Source organism: Anarhichas minor, unplaced genomic scaffold (genome assembly GCF_050575085.1).
Source record: "Anarhichas minor isolate MPS153535 unplaced genomic scaffold, ASM5057508v1 ptg000090l, whole genome shotgun sequence".
NCBI lineage: Eukaryota > Metazoa > Chordata > Actinopteri > Perciformes > Anarhichadidae > Anarhichas > Anarhichas minor.
This window is the reverse complement of record NW_027466536.1, coordinates 1,777,244-1,800,000: the sequence shown is the minus strand read 5'-3', so window position 1 is coordinate 1,800,000 and position 22,757 is coordinate 1,777,244. Positions and strand designations below refer to the sequence as shown.

Sequence of the window (22,757 nt, the reverse complement as noted above, 5' to 3'; positions counted from 1 at the left end):
TTGGATAATAAGTTGAGCCTATTACCAGAAGTCGTATTAAACTCCTTGTTTTGATAATGTGGTGTTTCTCCCTGATGAGAGTCTGCTTCAAGAGTACGTTATGAATGAAGATTAATTTTAGATGAATAAAAGGTTAATTAGAGAGTAATTTACATGGGGAACTGGGATTATTCCCTCGAGTTATGGACAGGTAGCTCCCTCTCTCACACACAAACACACACACACACACACACACACACACACACACATACACGCACGCACACACTGCGTGAATAGCTTGAGTACGCCAGTAGTTGACCTCTGTGAAGTGTCACAGCGGTGTGACATCGGACACTCTGGGGCTTCTTCTGGATCAGGAAATGTGTTTGTTGGAATGAGGAAACTTCTGGATGGGAGGTGAGAGAATGTAACCAAACCACACAAACAAGGGCTTGTTCCTTCACAGCTCACAGAAGTTTAACAACTTTTCTTATAGATGCGTTCAATCTCTGCAGATGAAAGCAATAAATGTTGTTTCAACCAGGACCACTTAATACATCTTATGTTCCTACACTATTTTAAACTCCAACTATTTGAGTGACAGTATGAGTCCCTCTGATGTAGAATAACTTCCTCTGTACAGTTTAATAAAGTAATGTTGCAGATAGACATCCCTTCGCCTCGCTTACTACTACTACTACTGTAACTCAGACATCAGTGTTATAGTAATAACATGTCATCAAGTGAATACTGGTGAAACGATTATTTTTATTGAAAGCATGCTAGCATGTATCATATCAGCTTGAACACAGAATTATTATAAAAATCATAATCATATTAGGATTAAATTATATGAATTTATTTGGTTTCTTCCAATCATATTTTGATTAAAATGAAATTAAAATTAAAAAACAATCAATAAGGGGTTTAAGAAGCAAAACATAAAACATACATTTTTGTGAAATCAGACACTTTTCAACAAGTGTGCAAAAGAACGCATATAGCACAATGTTTTTAACCACTGAAGGCCCTGGTGGTTGTCATTTCATTATTGTGGACCAAAAATCAGATGTAAAGTTGATCAGGAGAAAAAAAACAAAGATGGAAGGAAACTTGGCAATGCAGTCAAGTAAGAAATAAATAAATGAAGTGGTACAGAGGAGGAACATAAACACAAAGCAAATCATTCTGTATTTATATTACCGCTGTGCATTCCCATGTAGTGCCAGGCATAATACAAAGTCAGAAATGGTCTAATCTGACACATAGGGGCTTAAACACTGTATCCAGTATTTCTAAGTGGATGAGGTCACAGTCATCCTAACACACATCTCAAACTGTCTCAATTTAATACTGATGACTTACATAATTAAATGGGACCGTCAGCGAGAAGATGTCTATTTCTATATAGTTATTCTTAATGCTCGTCATCTGTGCCATAGAGTTGGAATCCGGCAAAATCAGATGAAATGGTCGCGGGGCCTCCAGCATCAACCAACCCACCGCGGAGTCGTGTCCCAGTCAGCTCAAAGGTTCTCAATAACATCCAGTGTATAGAGGGCGGTATTTCTTGTGGACAACCACAGTGGCGACTCCCTTCACGTCCTTCAGTCTGTCAGAGTCAAAGTCCACAAGGAGCTTCTTGACCCCCGACCGCACGGGTGAGAACGAGAGCCTGACAGACACCTTCTGGCCGGGAAATATATTACCACTGAAAGAGAGAGAGAGAGAGAGAGAGAGAGAGAGAGAGAGAGAGAGAGAGAGAGAGAGAGAGAGAGAGAGAGAGAGAGAGAGAGAGAGAGAGAGATATGCTTTAGTTTTATATTGTAGTTTTGATCTGTTGCCATCGCTACATTAAACGTATTTCAGAGTCATCCTCAGGGGAGCATGAATGACAATCGAGGCAGTGGCTTCTTAAAAGTTTATAATAGTTGGAATGCTGTTAAGCATTCCAACTATTGTTCTTCAAATCTTTATACTTCTTCTTATTTTTATATTTCTTCCGTACGCTTTTTGAAACTCTTCTGCTCCTTCATATTTTAAGCTACAGAAACCGTTCAACTATCAAAATGTTCAGCTCTTTCAGCAGAGGGGTGCTATGACTTTTCATATTTCTAACCTTTAAACTTTATGAATTATTAAGCTTTTTGCAATTTTTTTTTTGAATGGGTTTCTATGGAGAAAATGTTCAAATCCTCTTCAACTTTCAAATCCTTCTACTTCCTCATACTTTCAGCTACAGACACCATTTCAACTTTAAAATGTTGAGAAAACCCTGATCTATTGCCGCATTATTCAGCTTTTTTATATCTTTTATACTTTTTGAACTGCAGCAGTTTAACTTTTATGATTTTTTCAGTCCTTTTCTGACTTTATAATGGGTGTGTATTGCGCAGTTTAGAGTGCGTGATGTCACCGCTAGAGTGAAGAGCAGCTTGAGATTCTTGTGAAAAAAACATTTGTCTTTTGCCACTGTGTCCACAATCTTCACTCTTCATGCATAATTTCTGGATGTAGAAGTAGCTAATCTTGTCCTTGTCGTAGACAAATGACTGTGGAATCCCACAGATTTACACATTTGGCACAGAAGCCTGTAATTGAGAGGAAAACCAACTTTCTGCTCCATAGAGACCAATGTTAAATTTTGCTTCAAAAACATCTTCCACAGAACACGGTACCCCATTTCTAAATCGCCAGTTCAGCCACATTTGTTAAACTACAGACACAATTTTTACAGGATCTGTTCTTCAACTCATCCTTCCTCTCATTTATTAATATCGGAGCAATAGGAGCTACGGTTATGGGAGTTTTGAGGATTTGTTTGAGAGGTGTTTCCCTGTTTAATCTCCATGAAAAGGCTGCAAGGACACAGGTGTTTCTGATTAAGCTCATTAGTGATGTTGATAAACACAGACTCACGGACACACACGCACTCCTCTCTCTCTCTCTCTCTGTGTCTCTCTCTCTCTGTGTGTGTGTCTCTCTCTCTCTATCTCTGTATGTCTCTCTCTCTCTCTGTGTCTCTCTCATACAGTCATTCAGATCTTACAGCTTTTTACAGGACTCCCCTCCCCCCACTCCATTTTAAAATAAAAGCCCCACAGAGTGAATTCTAACTGGAATGCTTGTGATGAAGCCTGTCATTTAATAACCTCTGTATGTGTGTTTCATACTTTCTGATTCTGTCTCCTACTCCTCTCTCCCCCACCCAGCCCCACCCTTTCAAAATAAAAGCCCTATGGATTAACTGTATTTAAACGATAACTAGTACTTATTCTAATGCCAGTAATACTTCTACTACTAATAATACTTCTACTACAACTACAACTTCTAGTGCTACTACAAATATCACTACTGTTGACATTTTTTAAGCCACAGAAACCGTTCAAAAATCAAAATATTCAGCTCTTTCAGGAGAGGGGTGATATGAATTTTGATATTTGTAATCTTTAAATTCTTTGAAATATTAAGCTATTTGCAATTTTCTTTTGAATGGGATCTCTATGGAGAAAATCTTCAAATCCTGTTAAACTTCTTCGACTTTCAAAGCCTTCTTCATACTTTCAGCTACATATGACTTCATATTTGTAATCTTTCAACTTTTTGAATTATTAAGCTTTTTGCAATTTTTTTTAAATTGGATATCTATTTTCAGCAATGTTTTTGAGATTAATTTCAGCTTTCAGCATTCCAACGCATTTTCAGCAGGAAATGCATTTTCTAGTTTTGAAAGTTATCATACAACATGACCCACTGATCAAACACAGCTAGACCGGCTACAAAAGCTAGTTTTTGAACTGAAAATACCCATTTCTGATCCATTGTGCATCTGGACTTCTAACATAGACTTCAAAGTTTTTGGAGACCAGGCCTCATCTTTCAATTCCTTTTGGATGTTTAGATATTCAAACCAGAAGACTTTGCACATTTGTTACGAGGCAGGTGCGTAGGAGAGAGAGGAATAGATCAAAAGTTGCAAACAAAATCCTGCACGCTCTCTAACTAACTTTTTTGCGAGGTTACAGCGACGGACTTTCATCAGTTGAACGTTGGAAATAAATGTACGTTTTGAAAGGATGATTAGATATAACCACTGTCTTTGATTCTAGTGTGTGTGATACATGCAGTGATGTCATATATTGCCTGTCAATTCTTTACACCTGCTTTGCAGTGAAGGTGGCTGACTCAGTACTCACTTAACAGGGATCTCAGTGACCGACAGTAGGCCGGCCCCTTCCATAGTGAACACGCCACCCTTCAGAGGAACTGGTAGAGGATTGGTGAAGGAGATGAAGGCTGTTACTTGTTCCTGTTGAACAGCCTTCCCAGGCACCTGGAACATAGACGACAGATGTTTGATCAGGGTACAAATGACAATGTAGGACATCACAGTCACAAAATATCAAACATCAGGAACTAAATCTAGAGCCTGGGTTCTTCAGTGAAATTGCAGGCAAGGTTCTTCAGTTCCTAAAATGGTTGCTGGGCTCCAAGAAAAGTTCAGAAATCCAAGGAGATGTCAGCTGATTGCAAATAAGTCCTCGTGTGGTTATATACAGAAACTTCAACCAAACGTGGTCACGGAAGAACATTTTGAAAGCTAACATTAAGATCTTAGATATCAAACAGGCCGACAAATGTGCTGATTTTTAAATTACATAAAAAATTTTTCCATGACTGTTGAATCTGTTGAAACATCCTCAAAGAATGATTTGTGAGATGTTTGTCACGCAGTTAAATCTCACATATGAAACATCAAACTCTTACGTAAATCTTATTTTATATTAACTGAGACGTGCACTCGTAGTTTCAGTCTAATCAGTCCTCTACCTTTCATAAACACATCACACAAGCATATTAAACCTTCTAAATGCTACTATGACCTCTGGGCGTGCTCAGTGTGTATTCACCTGTACGAGGAGTTCAGGCATGCTCAGTGGGATGTTGGCCACGGTCATGATGGGCTCGCTCTCTCCCGGAGCCTCTAAGAGGGCTTTCACCCTGATCGGATTGTGTTCAGAGACACACTTGGCATAGTCGTCATAGTGCAGACGCAGCACTTCCTTGTGGGCTGAACACATACACATTTTTTGTAAAAAATTGTATATCATGGTGCACCAGAGACCTTTTTATGTATATTTTGAGCTACCTTGGTAAGCTGGCACTGTCACACTGACTGTTTGTCTCTTGCACTCCCCTCGGTGGATAGAGTTGTAAGTTACAGCGGTGATCAGCACGGTCAGCTGACCATGAGCCTCTCTGCCTCCTTCATTCTTCACCTGCAGACAGAATGGATTCATGACTGGATGAATGGACTGACCGCTGTATGTGATCACTCTCATGTTATATCACACAATGTCCATAAATCAGAACACACGTACAAGGAGGAACATGAGATACATGACGTAATTGAGCCTACTTCTTCTATCATGTCATCCATCCTTTCATTCAGCTACAGTCGGAGCACGACATACCTCAACAATCACATCAAAGTCTGTCCCAAATACAGGCTTAGCATGCTTGATTGACAGCTTCAGTTGTCCTGGTTCTGCGCTCTCATTGGTCGGCTCCGTGACCCGGCGTCCCGCCTTCTCATACACCTCTCTCTCCTTCTTGGAGCCTGTGGAGAAGATGTTGGTCAATGACAACTGATCCTAAGCATGGGCACAGATGAGTCTGAGCAGATATTTCACACATTAAACTGTGGAAGTTACAGAAAGCATGGAGCTTCAGAGCATCCATCAGTTAAATGCTCAATCAGTTTTATGATTTCTCTTCAATCACAAGTCTTACAATCAGAAGATTAAACTGGGGGAGCCTACACATTGTTGGTGAATGCTGTATCCTAAACTGAATGTGATTATAGTCAATAACATACTGATAGTTTATCAGTATGGCTTCTGTAAATTTCTGCAATCACTGATCTACTCCTCTGTGTGGGACCTTCCGACTAACCTTCAGGATATTTGTACTGTAGAGTGACATCTTCTCTCTGGTTGCCGTAAACACTTTTGGTGCTGATATTCCTCCCCACACTCGCCTGGTCCACTTTGATCTGTAACGACAACAACAATCATCATCAGCACCGTTCTTTTTTTTATTCTTTGGCTTTAAAAAGTGCAGATGCTTTTTAACTTGAGCACATATGAGTGTGAATCAAAACAAAAGACATCCACCTTCCGTCGTCGGCCATCGCGTTGGATGATCCATTGGACGATGTCAGCGTTCACCTCGGCGAAAACAAACGGAGCATCGTACTTTACTCCCAGATTTCCCTCCTTGATGGCCGTCACTGGACACGGACCGCAGCAAAACTCACCTAAAGAGTGGAAGTACATATTTCTTTCAGTCACTTTCTGCATGATTTTTTTTTAAAGATGGTATTTCAATTTGATTATCAGGCTGATAGGAAACACTAACCAGCCTCAGATCTAAAATATCACAACATGGTCCCACAGAAAGCTAGCTGTGACAATCCTGGGAACGGTTTAAAGCGATGAAAATCAACAATAAACAGGTGGGATGTACATCGTTTAGTTTTCAATGTGGCCACAGTGAGACATGTCTTGTGAAACCACAGATAGACAGTTAAGTAGGAGAGCGGTGAATAACAGAGATTAGGTTAAGAATCAGGAACGTACCAACACTCAGTTCTTGAGGGGTCGGGTCCAAAACCTGCCAGCCGTCATTTCCTTTGGGAAGATCACCTCTTCTCATCCAGGACTCGACCCAGCAGTGGAAGTTCCTAAATTCGTGAGGAGAGGAATGGAGGATATAATTCATTACATGAGATGATGGAACGTTTACTACTAAATGTTATTCAGAATCTATGTGTGACTGTGTGTGTGTGTGTGTGTGTGTTGTGTGTGTGTGTGTGTGGTCCTACCAGCTACTGTCTGCCTTGTTTCTTTCGTCAATTCTCTCCAGTCTTTCATTTAGCAGGATGTCGATAGAGAGGTTTCCATCGACGTCATGGGCTGAAGCGAAGTTGGTTATGAGGCGTGTTGGGATTCCCAGACAGCGCAGCACTGTGAACATAACACATATCAGACTGGGACAACTCATTCTTCTGTTCCTACCTACATTCCTTTCCATCCTTACTTACATTTTTTTATTTGTCCCACCAAATTGGCTTTTGTCTGTTGATACTAAGGTTTTAGAGTATTGGAGACCCACACTTTATGCTAAGCTACGTGCGCCAGCTGCTGGTTGCAGCTACGTAATCACCGTACAGAGTGGAAAATTCACAAAATGATTCTGCGGCTGCTAAATTTGCACAAATTAGACGATAAGAAAACATGTAATTCTAGCATCTCGGGGCTCCTGTGCTATTTGCACATTTTTTAAAAATTAGATAATATGCATACATTTCTTTGTGAACCCGAGAGTGGTATCCGTCTTCTTAGCTAACTCTCGTGAAGAAAGCAAATAAGTGGTGTTACCAAAATATTCCTCTAAAAACATGCCTTATACAGCCAGTAGCACTCATGGGGATCGTTCAATCATGCAGCAGTGAAATCTGTGGAGGCCTCACCTGTGCAGGCGACGGCAGCAAACACCCAGCACTGGCCATATTTGACCGCCCTCACCCCGGCCTTGCTCCACTGTTGGAGGATCGGCACGCTGCCGTTCCATTTGTACGGTGGGACTCCACCAGAATACGGCTCCACCCAGCGACCGGTCAACACACCCCGGTCACCGTTAGAGTTCACCTGGACGGGTGGAGACAACATGTCGAGGAGAAATCTTAATCTCTGCATGAAGCAGAAGGTTGAATAGGTAAGATTTTCTGATATATATATAATATCTTTCTGACAATATGTGTATAGGACTGTATGTAGGGTTCATTTGACAGTAAAACAGTGAGTAAGTATGACAACTCCTCTTTGGGGTCCTATTGATCTGTTTTGATGTTATTTCCGGGAAGGAGCTACTCTCCCCAGGTGTTTATAACAATGAATGTAAAAGCTTTTATGAAGCGCATATTGGTTAGATCAGTAAAGTATCATATGTTCCCACTCAGACAATAAAATGCCTTTTTTTGTTGAAGGTTGTTAAACCTTCAGTGTTGTTATAGCAGAGAGTGAAAGAGATCGTCACCATCGCAGTGATTATCCTGCTGACATAGACGGGGTCAGATCTGAGCTTGATGTCCATCTCTGAGTTTTTCAGGGCATCCTTGGAGTTGTCCAAGACTTCAAAACAGATGTCCATCACATAGTCCTCAAACTGAGGGACAGAGAGTCACAAGTGAGACGGACAGAAAACACGAGGGATAAGCAAAGCAAAGTAAGGTTGGTTGTTGAACAGGAGAGGCTTTGCAACTTTTTTTAAAACAGATTTCAAATCACATTTGTTTCCCATCGGTCAATCTGTGTCTTGAACCACCTCCCTGTCTGTCTGTCTTTGGGCCTTCTCTCCGTTTGTCTTCCTCTCTGCGAGCTGTGAAGGAACAAGCCCTTGTTTGTGTGGTTTGGTTACATTCTCTCACCTCCCATCCAGAAGTTTCCTCCGCCAACAAACACATTTCCTGATCCAGCTGAAGCACCCAAGTGTCCACTGTCACACTGCTGTGACAATTCGCACAGGCCAACTACTGGCCTGACAGACACCGATGTACTCAACCCATTCACGCATTGTACGTGTATGTGTGTGTGTGTGAGAGAAAGAGAGCTACCTGTCCATAACTCCAGGAAATACTCGTTATGCTATCCCAGGACCCCATGTAAATGACTCCATCTTCATTCATAACATACTCCTGGAGCAGACTCTCATCAGGGAGGTACACCACGTCATCTGGTACACACACACACACACACACACACACACAAAGCAGAAACAACAACATAAATTTGCATTATGAATTATTTCATTATTATCATAGCGTTTGAGGGCCTCAATTAGAAAAACATGACACTGTTGTGAGAATCTCCATAATTTGGTGTTTGGATGATGCTGGTGATGATAAATGCTCAGACGGGTTGAACCTGTCGCACGATTGTGACACTGAGTACAAATTAAAAATGTCAGGCAAAGCATTATGACGTTTAAAAGCTGTCGTGTGTGAATGTGAAGTCAGTCCTCTTGGAGAAAGCACATAGCGGACAGCGTGTGCACAATGCTTTATGTTTTACCTTTGCACCACGGGTTGAAGAGCAGGTGGAACTTCATTTTGTCGGTCTTCTCTAAAATGCGTCCATCAGGTGACATCATCAACACAGCCAGACGGTACTGGCCAATGATAGCGTCCGGTGGACTGTGCAGAGTCAGCAGCATTTCATCCTGCGCTCCTTGCTGGTTGAACCACCACTTGTCTCCGGCCCCACGCTCCTTCTGAACTTTGATCACCACCTCGTCTTTCTTACCTGAAGAAACATTAAAAACCATTTATATAGTTCATGAAACAGAGTGTTGCACCGTCGATTCAGCTTCTTGCTGTTTATCTGAGCCAGAATCACAAAGTATTGCATTAGTGGTCTGCGTAGGACAAGTGAGGGAAATACACTTTGTCACCATAAAGTAAATGGAGGATTCAGGACAAGAATTATTTTTCTTTACAGAAGAACACTGTAGTTTGGTTCTAGGACTGACTAACTATTAACTAACTGTAACTTAACTACATTTGTTCTCTATTCTTTTTTTATGGGGCTCAGGATATCTAGCAACACAAAGGTTGTCTTACGAAAGCTGTTTAATATTAGATAGATAGTTACTTTATTCATCCCGCAAAGGGACATTTTTTCCGCTACAGCAGCATTTATGGTACAGGTAAAGCAATAAAGTGTGAAACGTGTTTCATGTTCATGTTCGACATGATTTAAGTGTTGGGATTCAATAATAAGCTCTGCTGTAGCAATGACATGGTAGTGAATCTGGTAAAAGTGACTAATTATTAAAAGTTATAGAATGATGGAGCTTGCTTGGAAGAGAATAATACACTCCGGTCCAGAGGACAGGCTAAACTGCTGGTCGAAGGATTGAATCGACTGCAGTCAAAATGTATACTTACTTGCTGAATACGTTTTTTTGTTTTGTGTTGAACATATTTTTGTCTTGCTAGGGTTCACTATTCACTTTGTAAATGGAGACTAGCTCAGATTGAACCCCCCCGCAGTATCTTCTCAGTGACACTGTACTCACCAAGGTGCAGGACCAGTTCCAGGTGGTGTTTAGGAGGCAGAGTCTCAGAGCACTGCACAGTTATGGAGAACGGTTGACCCCTGCGGACAATCAGGCGCTCCCTATCGATCTCCCTGGTGCGGTGAGCCAAGTTGTTTTCCCGACTTCTCAGATTCACATCCATAATCAAACCTAAAAGAGACAAAGATTAACAATCCATAAACTGTGTCTGTGGTCGGCTGTCTTGTTGCCAAATAAAATATTGGCAGCGATAGAAGAGTTTCACCTAGTTTCACCTTTAGAGAGTTGGACATTTTGGGAAAATACACTCATTCACTTTCTTGCCAAGAGTTGGATGAGAAGATCATTACATCACCGTAGAGTAAATAATATGAAGGACACAATTAGCTGAACTGAGTTAAGCATAAAGCCTAATAACATCTACCTACCAACACCTCTAAAGCTCACTGATAAACACGTCATATTTTGTTTGTTTAATCCGTACAAAAACCTATGTGTCAAAACGACAAGTTGTGATCTAACAGAGGTTTGTGTGAAAATGTGTTTGCTTTTTCCATGCCAAGCTCAGTGACTTCCTGGAGTCTTGACATCACTATGACATTTCCAGGCAACTAGCGGAGATACCAATGAGATCCTGTTAATTAGTAAGGTTTAAAGGTTACATTTTGTTACCCGTTGACACAGCCATGGTAGTTGTATCCCTGTTTGCAGTTGTTATGCTAACCTAAGCTAACTGTCTCCGAGTTCAGACATTAGACATGTTCTAATCTACCTCCCCGCAAGAAAGTGAATAAGTATATTTCCCAAAATGTTTACGATAAATGTAACTCAACCAACGTACTGTAGCATGGTGGTATGCCAAAAGCAAACAAATATATATATTTAAATTTCCTTTTAAATGTAGCCTCCTTTGGCCAGTCGGATCCCTGTTTTAGCCAGACTTGTACTTGCTGCAGGAATTAGGATGGGTCATATCACACCCAAGTGTCGAGTCATGCATCAGCACATTTTTCACACACATAATAATCTCCCATACAGTTTGTAATACGGACTGCAAAGAGATAGAGGGAGCAAGATATATAGACAAAAAGCACTAACGACAGATAGATAGATAGACAGACAGACAGATAGAACAATAAATAGTAAACTTACCTCTGATGTTTGCCATAGCTTCTTCCTATACACGTATAGTGAAATGTTGCCCCTCGGGTGTCTTTGCGCTCTTCTTTTTGGTGTCCATCCCAGTCCTGTATTTATACACACAAAACTGTCCCTCCCACCTCTCTGACACACACTCACCCTAAAACACTCACTCACTCCACCCCATCTCCCCTCTGTGACCTCTGACATCACTTTGGGTGTGTGCATGAGTGAGAGTGGTTGCTGTGTGTGAGTGATAGTTCAACATTTTTTGAGGGGCCATTGCTCTAACTTGAAAAAAGGCATCCAGCTATAGCTAGTACGAAAATTTGTTTTAGTTGTTGTTTGAGTTATTAAGACTGAGAAATGTGTACAAATATATATAAATGTATAGAATTTCAGGACATTTGATGCTGAGCCTGGACCTCAGTATGAGGGTTCTTCCCCTGGAAATGTTTTGCTTTACAAACACGCTCTATTGTTTACTTTCCGGACTAATTATGTATTATGATGTTGAAAATATTAGTAGTTGTTCGTAATTAGTATTGGTAATAAGTATAGTTATTAGTTAATAAATGTATGTATGTTAACAGTGGTGGAATTTAACTAACTACATTCTCTGAAGTACTCAGGTACTTGTATTTGAATATTTTATTTTTTAATTTGAATTGTCTGATTCTTCTACTCCACTACAACTCAGATGTTGATATTGTACAATGTATTCCACTACATTTATTTAATATTTGAAGTTGCTTTGCAGATCCAGATTAATAATACAAAATATAATCAACTAATAAATGATGATGTAGTATTATAGATTAAACCACAATGCAGTATATAAAGTAATTTAAATCAGCTCCAACTTCATCAGCTGCAACATTAAAGTGATGAACAGATTAACGCATGAATAACTATGATTCAATAATATAATGAATATTATTCTGGGCCATTCTGTACAGGAAGAACCTTTACTTTTGGTACTTGAAGTATATTTTGATGCTAATACTTTTGTACTTGAGTGATATTCTGAATGCAGGACTTTTACTTCGAATGGAATATCTTACACTGTAGTTTCACTACTTAGGTAGAGATCTGAGTAATTCTTCCATGTTAACATTAGTTTATTGAAATAAAATATGAAAAAGGTTAATTTCACTCACTCACACAATTTTCAGAAATAGTTCCTACAGTGTAGTGTGTACATTGTTCTCCTCTTCTACTCTTATGACAGTAATTATACAATTTGAGCTTTTGCTTAGCATTGGCCTCTTAGTTTGACTTGATATATTCATTCACCCATTCATTCAGTTGAATCACTCAACACATCTGAGGTGTGGGTGTTGATTTTAAGGTCTAGAAAAAGGCTGGTTCTGCTTTGCATTGTGGAAATATTGCAATCGCAACATGACCTTTCAGTCAGCATTTGGGAAAGAACCTGCCTTTTCCCCCCAAGACAAAACATACTGTATGTTTTGCTGAATACTTGCTAATAGTCAAGAATATACTCATTAAATTCTGGACTTTTGAACCACTACACTTCCTTACCAACAACAACAACGGTACATACGATATTCCAAACTGGATATAAAAAGCATCAATCAGCATAGCAAAATGAAGAAGTTAAAAACTACAGCAAGTGATCAGTAAGAATGAACTTTAAAACGAATAAACACACACACACACACACACATACACACAATGAGCACAGTACAACAAATAGCATAGATGATAAATACAACCACCCAGTCCACACATATACAGACATTGAATAGTGAGGATAGTCACTACAGTGCTACAATGGTGACGTACACTGACACACACTCTAACGCTTTCACTGGAAAGGTGATGTATCATATACATGCCGCTTGTTAGTGACTGACTCAGCTCAAGATACAGGTCCACATGACCTCATTGTGGTGGATCAGGCTACAAAAATGCAAGAAACTACACTTCCCATTCACTAACAAGGACCACACCAATAACAGTATGAGTTTAGAGAGGTTTATTGCATAGTGGAATGATTGTTAGATTCAAGAAGCGGAAGGGGTCGAGGGATGAATAGATATAGGGTAGAGGGATGAAGGGATGTGGGGTAGGGATGAAGAGATGAAGGGATGAGGGGTAGGGGTCGAGGTAGAGGGATGTAGGGTAGGGGTAGGGGTAGAGGAATGAAGGGATGTAGGGTAGAGGGATGAAGGGATGTAGGGTAGGGATGAAGAGATGAAGGGATGTAAGGAAGAAGAAGAGGAGGAGGGTTTGTAGGAAGGAGTTTAGGCGATCGAAGGGGGACCGTTGATGTCCGGTGGCTGGCGGGAACGGAGACTGTAGAGTGGGGCTTGTCTCTTCAGAAGCTCTGGCAGTGCAGTCCCCTGTCGTTCCTGTAATCCTGTGAGAGAGAGAGAGGAGAGAGAGAGAGAGAGAGAGAGAGAGAGGGAGAGAGAAATATAGGAGGACCAAAACGGGGTTGGGGGGGGAGGGATGTGAAGACAAGAGTCGAAGAGGAAGTGAACAGGTTCGTTGTGCTTAAATACTCTGTGCAGAGGAAATTAGCTGTGTTCTGGGCGTGGCCCTGTTCCTGAACAAAGTTTATAAAACTACATTAAAGCAACTCCCTAGCATTCCTGTCTGCGTTGTAAACACCAGCATCTTTACATGTCCATGACCTCAGACTTGGATTGTACAAGCCCACCCTGAAATACTTGAAGTCACTTGAATAATTTTCATTTGACAGAAAACATTATACAACTCTGGTACACCCCAGTACCAGTTAAGTCTTTCTTTCTATGAGTGCCATGCCTCTTTTATGCATTTGTGCTTAAAAATGCCTGTAGAAACGCCTTCTCGTGTTAGATCGGACCGTTACATTAAGCAAAGTATAGCAAACATTCCGTTGAGTAAACATCTTCTTCCGGAAAGTTCAGCTGTGAAAGGCTGGGATGGTCATGTTTCGGGAAAACGAGGTAACTGACCCCAGCCTCCCGCAATCACACCAAAGTGTCAGGGACTTAAAGGGCAATGCTTCATTGGCCTCTACCACTCTTTCTAACACACACACACACACACACACACACACACACACACACACACACACACACACACACACACACACACACACATAGACACTGACGCATACAGAAATGTCAACTCTGTGACACAAGAGGAAGTGCTTTATTTTCAGCACCCGTTTCTTACATCAGCATAACAGCATTAGTGTGTAGGCTTATCTCAGACGAGTTCAAACACAGGGGACAGTACATTGCCAAATCAAAAATACATAATTTTCCTCTAACGTGCTATTTATCAATCTATATTGTTTTGGTGAGAGTTGTTTTGGAAATATTGGCCATAGAGTTGTCTGCCAAATTAAAACACATTTGAAAAACTCAACAGCAATGTCTCTTTCCAGTAATCATGACCCGGTTACTCAAGATAAAGCATAGATCTGGTTGAAAGCAGTTTGACAAGGTGTGTGGTTTATCTTAAGTAACTGAGTATTTTGGGTGAACTATCCCTTTAACACCGTTATAAGATACATCTCTTTTCAATTTCAATATCAGGTCCTTTGCATTTATGTCATCCTGAGATTCAGACATAACCAGCCCGTCACTCGGTCTGCAGTGCAGATCAGTATCTTCCATTTCACACAGTTTAGTCAAATCAAAAATAAATCCTAACATGATTTTTTGTGCTTAATTAACAGGTACAGAAAGCAGTGAGAGCCTGATCAGCTAAGGCATTACAATAGTTTATCTGGGATCTAGGACAAAGGATCTTAACACATGGAGTATTCACAAAGACACTTATTTGAAGAAAAACAAAAGTCAGGTATTTTACTTAAATTCTACAAAAAGATAGAAAAAGACAAAAAGTAAATATTTAACACAAATGTGTGGCAGCAGCTCTTTTAAATGATCTATTCATGTTCAATAGTGTTTTTCATTCGTTATACTAACAACTTGTTCATGTCAATTTAAGTTTATACCATATTTAGTTAGTATAATTAATGTATTTTGTACGGCATTATAACCGGTATTGCTAAGCACAATATTTATACCCGTACACTTGTAGAAATGAATATCAGTACAGAAGGACTTAGTTTATCCGTTGTCATTGATGGTGAAACATGCGTTTTCAGAAGAGGAATGAGCTCTTCAGAGAGAGTGAGGTGGCTCTTAAAAGAGCCGTTGTGGTTTGTGGATCAGCAGACAGTTTAAGCTCGCTCTCCGCGGATGCGACGGGCCAGCTGGATGTCTTTGGGCATGATGGTGACCCTCTTGGCGTGGATGGCGCACAGGTTGGTGTAATTGTAATTGTAATTGTATTGTAATATGTTTGAATTAAATAGTTGTTGTGTGGGTGTGTTGAGAAGAAGAGGTAAGAATTTACATTTAACTGTGCAACCCTGTCCTTTGAAATAAAAAACAAAAAAATAAATCTTGTAACATTTTAAGAACCATTAAAGTTATTTATTCCAGTGAAGGAGTCGTTGGTAATGAAATCCTTTGTTCTCGGCTCCCTCCAACAATGCCTCTACATAAAGGCAGTTTAGTGCAGTACAAAACCTTTCATCTCTCATAATTACACTATTAGAATAAGCTGCAACCTTTTTTTTTGCTTTACTTAGTGTTCTTGTCAGACAATAAATCATTTCCCCCTTTTGTTCCCTCTAGATTGATGTAAACCTGTATGTTTTATAACTTTGTATCACCGACAGTAATTTAGTCACTCAAACATTAAAGACATCTGCTCACAGGAACGTTTAGGTTAGCACCGTGGATACTTCGTAATGCAACAGTAGACTTTACGTTATTAAAAAAGAAGAACAAGGGTAGAGCGGATCATTTCAATTGGCATACATACAGGCACATATCGACAGTTACCACAGTTATATCCAGGTTTTTACAGATGCATCAAAGAATTTAGGAAACAAGGTAGGAGTGGCATTTACTGTCCCAGAATTTAATATTAAAATAGGTAAAATGATCAATGAGGGACTATCAGTGTACACAGGGGAAATGCTGGCAATAATGTTCGCACTACAGTGGATAGAGGACACAAGACCATTGAGGGCAATCATTTGTTCAGACTCAAGCTCATCATTAGCCAGCTTACAGAACAGCCATTCAGACAGTAGACCAGACATCCTTATTGAAATACAACAAACATGATACAGAATTCAAATGATGGGTCTGACAGTCATATTCCTATGGGTACCAGCACATGTTGGGGTGATAGGAAATGAAATGGCAGATAAAGCTGCAAAAGAGGCCACAACAAATAGCTGTACTAATGTTGCAGTCAGCTTCAGTAAATCAGAAGCAAAACGTATCATTAAACAGAGGTTGAAGGAAAGGTGGCAGAAGCAATGGGAAGAAGACAGGAAAGGACGATGGTTTTACCAAGTTCAGAGGAAAGTGTGAGAAATGAGATGTGCAGGAAGGAACAGGAGAGAGGAAACGGTGATATCAAGGCTTAGATTTGGTCATACAGGCCTAAACGGTATGCTTAAAAAAATAGGTAAACATGAAACAGGGAAATGCGACTATTGTGAGCAAGAGGAAACAATAGAGCATGTAATTGTACAATGTCAGAAAAATGAGCAGGAAAGAGGGCAGCTGATTGGAGACCTCGGCAAGTTGAAGGTACGGTTTGATATAGTGGATATTCTGCAAAATAACTCAAAAAGTCAGTGTTATCAAGTATTATTTCAATATCTTAGATTAATTAATATTACTAAGAAAATATGAGCTCGTTGTTTTGTTTTGTTTCTTTTTTCTTTTCCTTTTGAATTTACATTTTTATATAAGTAGCCTATTGGACATCCTGATCCACACTCCACACCAGTTGGTGGCGGTAATGCACTAATTCATTGTTTGCCAACCGCCAATAAACCTCAAACAAGAAGAAGAAGAAGAAGAAGAAGAAGAAGAAGCACGTTTAGGAGGTCATTTGCGCATGCTCAGTCCCGCTCAGAAGACAGCCAATCCTATGCAAGCAACAGCACAGTCTAATTTGCATCAAGTTGATATATATAGACCGCCCTGTGCTTCTGGCAACATCTTCCGACTCAGAAAAAAATCCGGAATCATGCCTGACACCACCATAAAAGCGCCCAAGAAGGGCTCCAAGAAAGCCGTTTCTAAGACCGCTGCAAAGACCGGCAAGAAGAGGCGTAAGAGCAGGAAGGAGAGCTACGCCATCTACGTGTACAAGGTGATGAAGCAGGTCCACCCTGATACCGGCATCTCCTCCAAGGCCATGGGCATCATGAACTGCTTTGTGAGCGACATCTTTGAGCGCATCGCCGGTGAGGCCTCTCGTCTGGCTCACTACAACAAGCGCTCCACCATCACTTCCAGGGAGATCCAGACCGCTGTCCGCCTGCTGCTGCCCGGTGAGCTGGCCAAGCACGCGGTGTCTGAGGGAACCAAGGCCGTGACCAAGTACACCAGCTCCAAGTAAACACCTGATGGAGACCAACAACACAAAGGCTCTTTTAAGAGCCACCCACTTCATCTAAAGATTACTTCCTGGTGTCATTAAGGTTTAAAGAGGTTCATTTAACCACATTTAAGTATTACCTTGGTAGAATTAAGGAATTGCCCTTAATATTGAATATAGTTATTACTGTAATGGTGCAAGTTGGCAACTGCCCAAACTACACTATCGCACACATGCAAACTATTTTAAGCTGCACTGTTGTCAACAAGCACAATATGTCATTCAATTTCTAGTGAGGTGCTCGTCTACAGATTGTCTTGTATTAAATTATCACTATAACCTGCTTTTTAGAGGCTGATGGACAAAAATATCATCTAGAAAGTAAAAGATTTTAGGATCTTAATGTAGGTGCTCAGTAAACTTTGAAGTTCAGTGGATACTCCTGAAGACATCAGCCACTAACTGTCTGGAGATCTGGTTGAGTTTTATCTCTTTGTATTTTATTCTTTCACGCTTTTACATATGATTTCATTTATTTTAAGATTATACATCCCTTATTTTTATTGAGGTTTTCATTTCTATTTTACATGTGCATGCAATTATTGGTTTTATTATATATATATTATAATTAATATATATATGGTTTTACAGAGCAAGTAGGCTTCTCAACCTGTCAGCCTTCTGTCTCCTGTGAAGCTTTGTAGCTCAATCTAGACGCTCACAATCTTGAACTTCCAGAAAAGATAAATTGATGCAGCTGCTCACATTTACTGGATTTAAAACTGACATTTATGTTTCGTCTTGTGTTGCCACCTACAGTCAGTCATCTACAAATTGTTACTATTTGATACTTGTTAAGTATAGTGTGTAACTGAGCAATGAAACTTCCTTAAATGTGTCATTTTTCTCCCTTTAAAAACAAGTAACCGTTGTCTGCTCTTAATAACTTATGAAAAACCAGTAAAATTGTAATAAATTAGGCGAGTGTTGCTGAATAACTATTGTTTACTTGTCGTTTGTCTCTATATTCTGATACAAAGCTTGTTATAACATTAAGAATAAACAGGAAAATGCTCTTTATGAAGATGTGGGTGGCTCTTAAAAGAGCCTTTTATAGGAGCGTTGGTACTTCAGACTGATAACAGCTCACTTCTTCTTGGGTGCTGCTTTCTTGGCTTTGGGCTTGGCAGCCTTCTTTGCGGGGACTTTCTTGGCTACGGGGGCCTTTTTGACCACCTTCTTGGGGCTCTTGACCACCTTCTTGGGGCTCTTGGTGGCCTTTTTGGGGCTCTTGGCTACCTTCTTTGGGCTCTTGACGGGTTTCTTGGCCGCTGCGGGTTTCTTTGCCTTCTTGGGTGATTTCTTAGCGGCTGCTGCTGGTTTCTTTACTGCCGCTGTCTTGGTCTTTTTAGCCGCTGCGGGTTTCTTAGCTGCGGGCTTCTTGACTGTAGGAGCGGTTTTCTTTGCCGGTTTCTCGACAGCCGTCTTGCTCATCTTGAAGGAGCCAGAGGCCCCGGTCCCCTTGGTCTGGACCAGAGTCCCCTTAGTCACCAGGCTCTTGATGGCGGTCTTGACGCGGTTGTTGTTCTTCTCCACATCGTATCCATCGGCGGTCAGAGCCTTCTTCACGGCGGCAGCAGACACGCCGCTCCGCTCCTTGGATGCGGCCACAGCTTTAACGATGAGCTCAGCGACGCTGGGACCAGCCTTCTTCGGCCTGGACACCACCTTCGTCGCTGCTTTGGCCGCCGCGGGGGCTGGAGCTGGAGCTGCTTCTGCCATTTTCTGTCGATGTGTTTGTAGTCACGAGAACGAGAGTCTGACTGACTGTTGAAGAGCTCAGAGCACGGGGCTGCACTTAAACACACCATGAGAACCGTGGAGACTCAACCCAGCCCGGGACTCCTCAGTGCAGTCTGAAAGCAGAGTCACTTGTGTTTTCTCTTCACTGATAAAGACTCAAAACTAAATGTGGAAGAAGTACTGAAGGCTGACGGTGAAGGGAGCCGATAGCGGACTAGTGTCTCTTCATATTGAAGTCATGTAGAGCTCTGATGAACTCTGTGTTGTGTTTGAGGAGCCTCCAAACCTCACCTCCTCACCGCCGTGGACACCACTGATCAGCGGCTTTTCCCACTCATTTCTCTCTAAAAATGATTTAAAATGCATCAGAGCTCCATCAAAAGTCGTTTTCCAACTGGTCCACATGTTTGTTCAGAGTCTCGATGTAAAAACAACCATCTGATGTTGATCAGTGTTTAATAAACTGAAGTTATTCTGGGAGCAGCAAACACACTGATGATGGTCGAGGCTTATGGTGCAGTTCAGCCAGACTTCCTATCAGAGCTGCTCACTGTGAACATGTCCTCTGCTGATAATAACTTTTAATAGAAATAGTTATACTATTAATGATCAAACACACTGACAAATAAATGCAATCTGTCTGGGAGAGCAACGTAGTGCTTCAAATGTTACAGTAACACGGTTTCATTGATACTGTCAGAGCTAAAGAGATATTACATGTATTCTGCTGAGTTATACAGCAGATCAAATTGTAGAGAAATTAAATATACTATCTGTAATTTTTCTAACAATGTCAAACACTATTACCATACATTCTATTAATATTTTCATTATTATACTCTGTAAACTGCTGAGGGTATGCTCCTCTTGACACTTTACCGCTTGTTTGATCTATTATAGCTATTCTATTCAACCCCGCTTTAGTTTTTTTTTACGTATTGTGATTGCTCCCCGAGTTGGTATACGGTGGACATTTGTTCAAACAGAGCTTACCTGCTCTACTGGAGTCCTTGTTCTGTGATGATGTCTATTGGTTTTTGAACTGTTCATATACGACCATATTCTGGACAAAGGGCTTGACTTCATGTGCCTAACAGAAACCAGGGGACTACTCTGTGCTTAATGAAGCATGCTCCGCTGGCTATAATGGAGAAAGCCCGCAGCTCTGGTCGTGGTCGTGGACTAGCCATCATTTACTATCTATATTGTGTCTGTGGCCCAATACAAAATAGTTGATGTGTGATATTGGGCTGATTTGACAGCTGAGATGAGTAAATGCTTTGTAGTTAGTACTGCGCCTTCCTAACCATTACTCTGACATAACAGCAGATGCGTTTGCTTCCGACTCACATCCCATCTTGAAATAAAGCTGGATCAGATGGTTTCATAAAATAAAATTGTTTTCAAAAACAGACCTGGACCGCCGGTAAAAAAAAAGTCCCAAAACCAAACTAAGTTCAGCCTCAGATATTACAATAGCTCGTCACAAACAGCCGCAGTATTTAACTGCAGTAAAATAGATAACACCAAAATGTTAATGGTTGTTTCACTTTCCTGCTCCCAGCTTTGGGTTGCAGTATTTCTTCCTTTATTAAACACTTAACCCAAACCCTAGTTGACCTGCTGACACATTAAGTAAATGGTGGTTTGTGTTTTCACAAGATGTACAGCTCTGTTAAGTGACCCGCGTTCTTCTCCAGGATACCAGCTCTTTCATTGAGGACGTGTGTGGCCCTTAAAAGGACCTTTGATGGTTTGATAACGAGCAGTTAGAGTTTAACCCCCGAAGCCGTACAGAGTGCGTCCCTGTCTCTTCAGAGCATACACCACATCCATGGCGGTCACCGTCTTCCTCTTGGCGTGCTCGGTGTAGGTGACGGCATCACGGATCACGTTCTCCAGGAAGACTTTCAACACACCGCGGGTCTCCTCGTAGATCAGACCGGAGATACGCTTCACTCCACCACGGCGAGCCAGACGGCGGATAGCGGGCTTGGTGATTCCCTGGATGTTATCACGGAGCACTTTGCGGTGACGCTTAGCGCCTCCCTTACCGAGTCCTTTCCCGCCTTTGCCTCTTCCGCTCATTTTCACTGGTCACAGTCTTCCAACCGAATAAAGTTCACTGTTTGGTTCCCAGTTATTTAAACCCTGCCTGAGGACGTGATAGAAGGCAGAGCCTGGGCTTTTAGTCTTCTTTGGATTTTAATTACAGTACAATAATTATCTCTTTGCTGCATCAGCGCCACCTGCTGAACAAAAGCCTAAATCAGGGACACCTCCTACGAGCAAGAGTGAAACGTTTTGTACTCAATAATGTACTTAAAAATTGAACCAAAGTACAACATCAAGGACCATCCTGATGTAACTCAATGTAGACATGTTGGCAGACAGTACTTGAGTATGCTGTCTGTTGTACTAGTTTCTTAGTGCTTTTCTCCCCCTTAAATCTGATGCCACACAATCAAATATATTTGTCCAGGCCACTGTCATCATCTAATTCAGGGGTCCTCAACGTTTTTCAGGCCAAGGACCCCCAAACTGATAGAGAGATGGAGCAGGGACCCCCGACTATATATATTGTATAAAATTGTGTTTTATATTAAACTGGGCCTAGTGCCATGTATAAACATACCTCTTTATTGTGCATTCAATACTAAGCTATTCAAATAATACACAGGTTCATATTTTCATGTTTTTATTTTAAACATGTGCAAGGTACAGTGAGTATGGCCGTGCCACTGCCATTTAGAAACATACCTTGTCAACTGATACCAATGCCAATATCAACATTGTCTGTCAATTGCATGATAATCATGCACACAAACTATTCAAATTGACGTTTCCATTTTGAAACATAAATGTGGAAACGAAAATGAGTGATGGCCTATTAGTGCCACTGCCATGCATAAACACACCTGTTATCATGCATACGATACTGAACTCTTAAAATAATGGACAGATTCATGTTTGGGGAAAAAAACAATATATATATATATTTTTTTTTTTTTTAATTGTCTAATCCAGGGATTCCCAAAGTGTGGTGAGCGCACCCCTGGGGGTGCGCGAGCTGCCTCTAGGGGGTGCGCGAGAGGAAAAATGTAATGGTGGTCTAATGGTGTAATAATTAATATTAAATATAGTTTTCACAAAATAAAAACATGAATGTAAGTTTGTCATTCTGGTGTTGACGATGATATGTCCCTTGAGGGTTGCCGTAGCAAAGGCGCAACCCCCGCCTCTGGCCAGAGAGA

The 22,757-nt window shown here is 40.9% G+C and overlaps 4 protein-coding genes across 4 annotated transcripts; 1 reads left to right on the top strand and 3 right to left on the bottom strand.

The window, feature by feature from the left end:
* Positions 1 to 1,515: 1,515 nt before the first annotated feature.
* Positions 1,516 to 11,287, bottom strand: LOC142938827 (protein-glutamine gamma-glutamyltransferase 2-like). Its single transcript, XM_076082237.1, has 15 exons — positions 11,272 to 11,287; positions 10,120 to 10,290; positions 9,114 to 9,344; positions 8,657 to 8,775; positions 8,080 to 8,208; positions 7,514 to 7,691; positions 6,866 to 7,007; positions 6,621 to 6,724; positions 6,156 to 6,298; positions 5,935 to 6,034; positions 5,454 to 5,599; positions 5,129 to 5,258; positions 4,890 to 5,050; positions 4,176 to 4,312; positions 1,516 to 1,690 (listed from the first exon to the last, which is right to left on the bottom strand). Exons 1-15 carry the CDS (start codon positions 11,285 to 11,287, stop codon positions 1,516 to 1,518), a joined length of 2,082 nt encoding a protein of 693 aa, XP_075938352.1.
* A 6,046-nt stretch (positions 11,288 to 17,333) lies between these two features.
* On the top strand, positions 17,334 to 18,699 carry LOC142938807 (histone H2B-like). The gene has a single exon (XM_076082216.1). The coding sequence runs from the start codon at positions 17,347 to 17,349 to the stop codon at positions 17,719 to 17,721; it is 375 nt and encodes a 124-aa protein (XP_075938331.1). The 5' UTR covers positions 17,334 to 17,346; the 3' UTR covers positions 17,722 to 18,699.
* LOC142938800 (histone H1-like) lies at positions 18,688 to 19,520 on the bottom strand. Its single transcript, XM_076082209.1, has one exon. It carries the CDS (start codon positions 19,480 to 19,482, stop codon positions 18,847 to 18,849), a length of 636 nt encoding a protein of 211 aa, XP_075938324.1. The 5' UTR covers positions 19,483 to 19,520; the 3' UTR covers positions 18,688 to 18,846.
* A 1,598-nt stretch (positions 19,521 to 21,118) lies between these two features.
* LOC142938814 (histone H4) lies at positions 21,119 to 21,609 on the bottom strand. Its single transcript, XM_076082223.1, has one exon. The coding sequence runs from the start codon at positions 21,589 to 21,591 to the stop codon at positions 21,280 to 21,282; it is 312 nt and encodes a 103-aa protein (XP_075938338.1). The 5' UTR covers positions 21,592 to 21,609; the 3' UTR covers positions 21,119 to 21,279.
* Between the last annotated feature and the right edge of the window lie 1,148 nt (positions 21,610 to 22,757).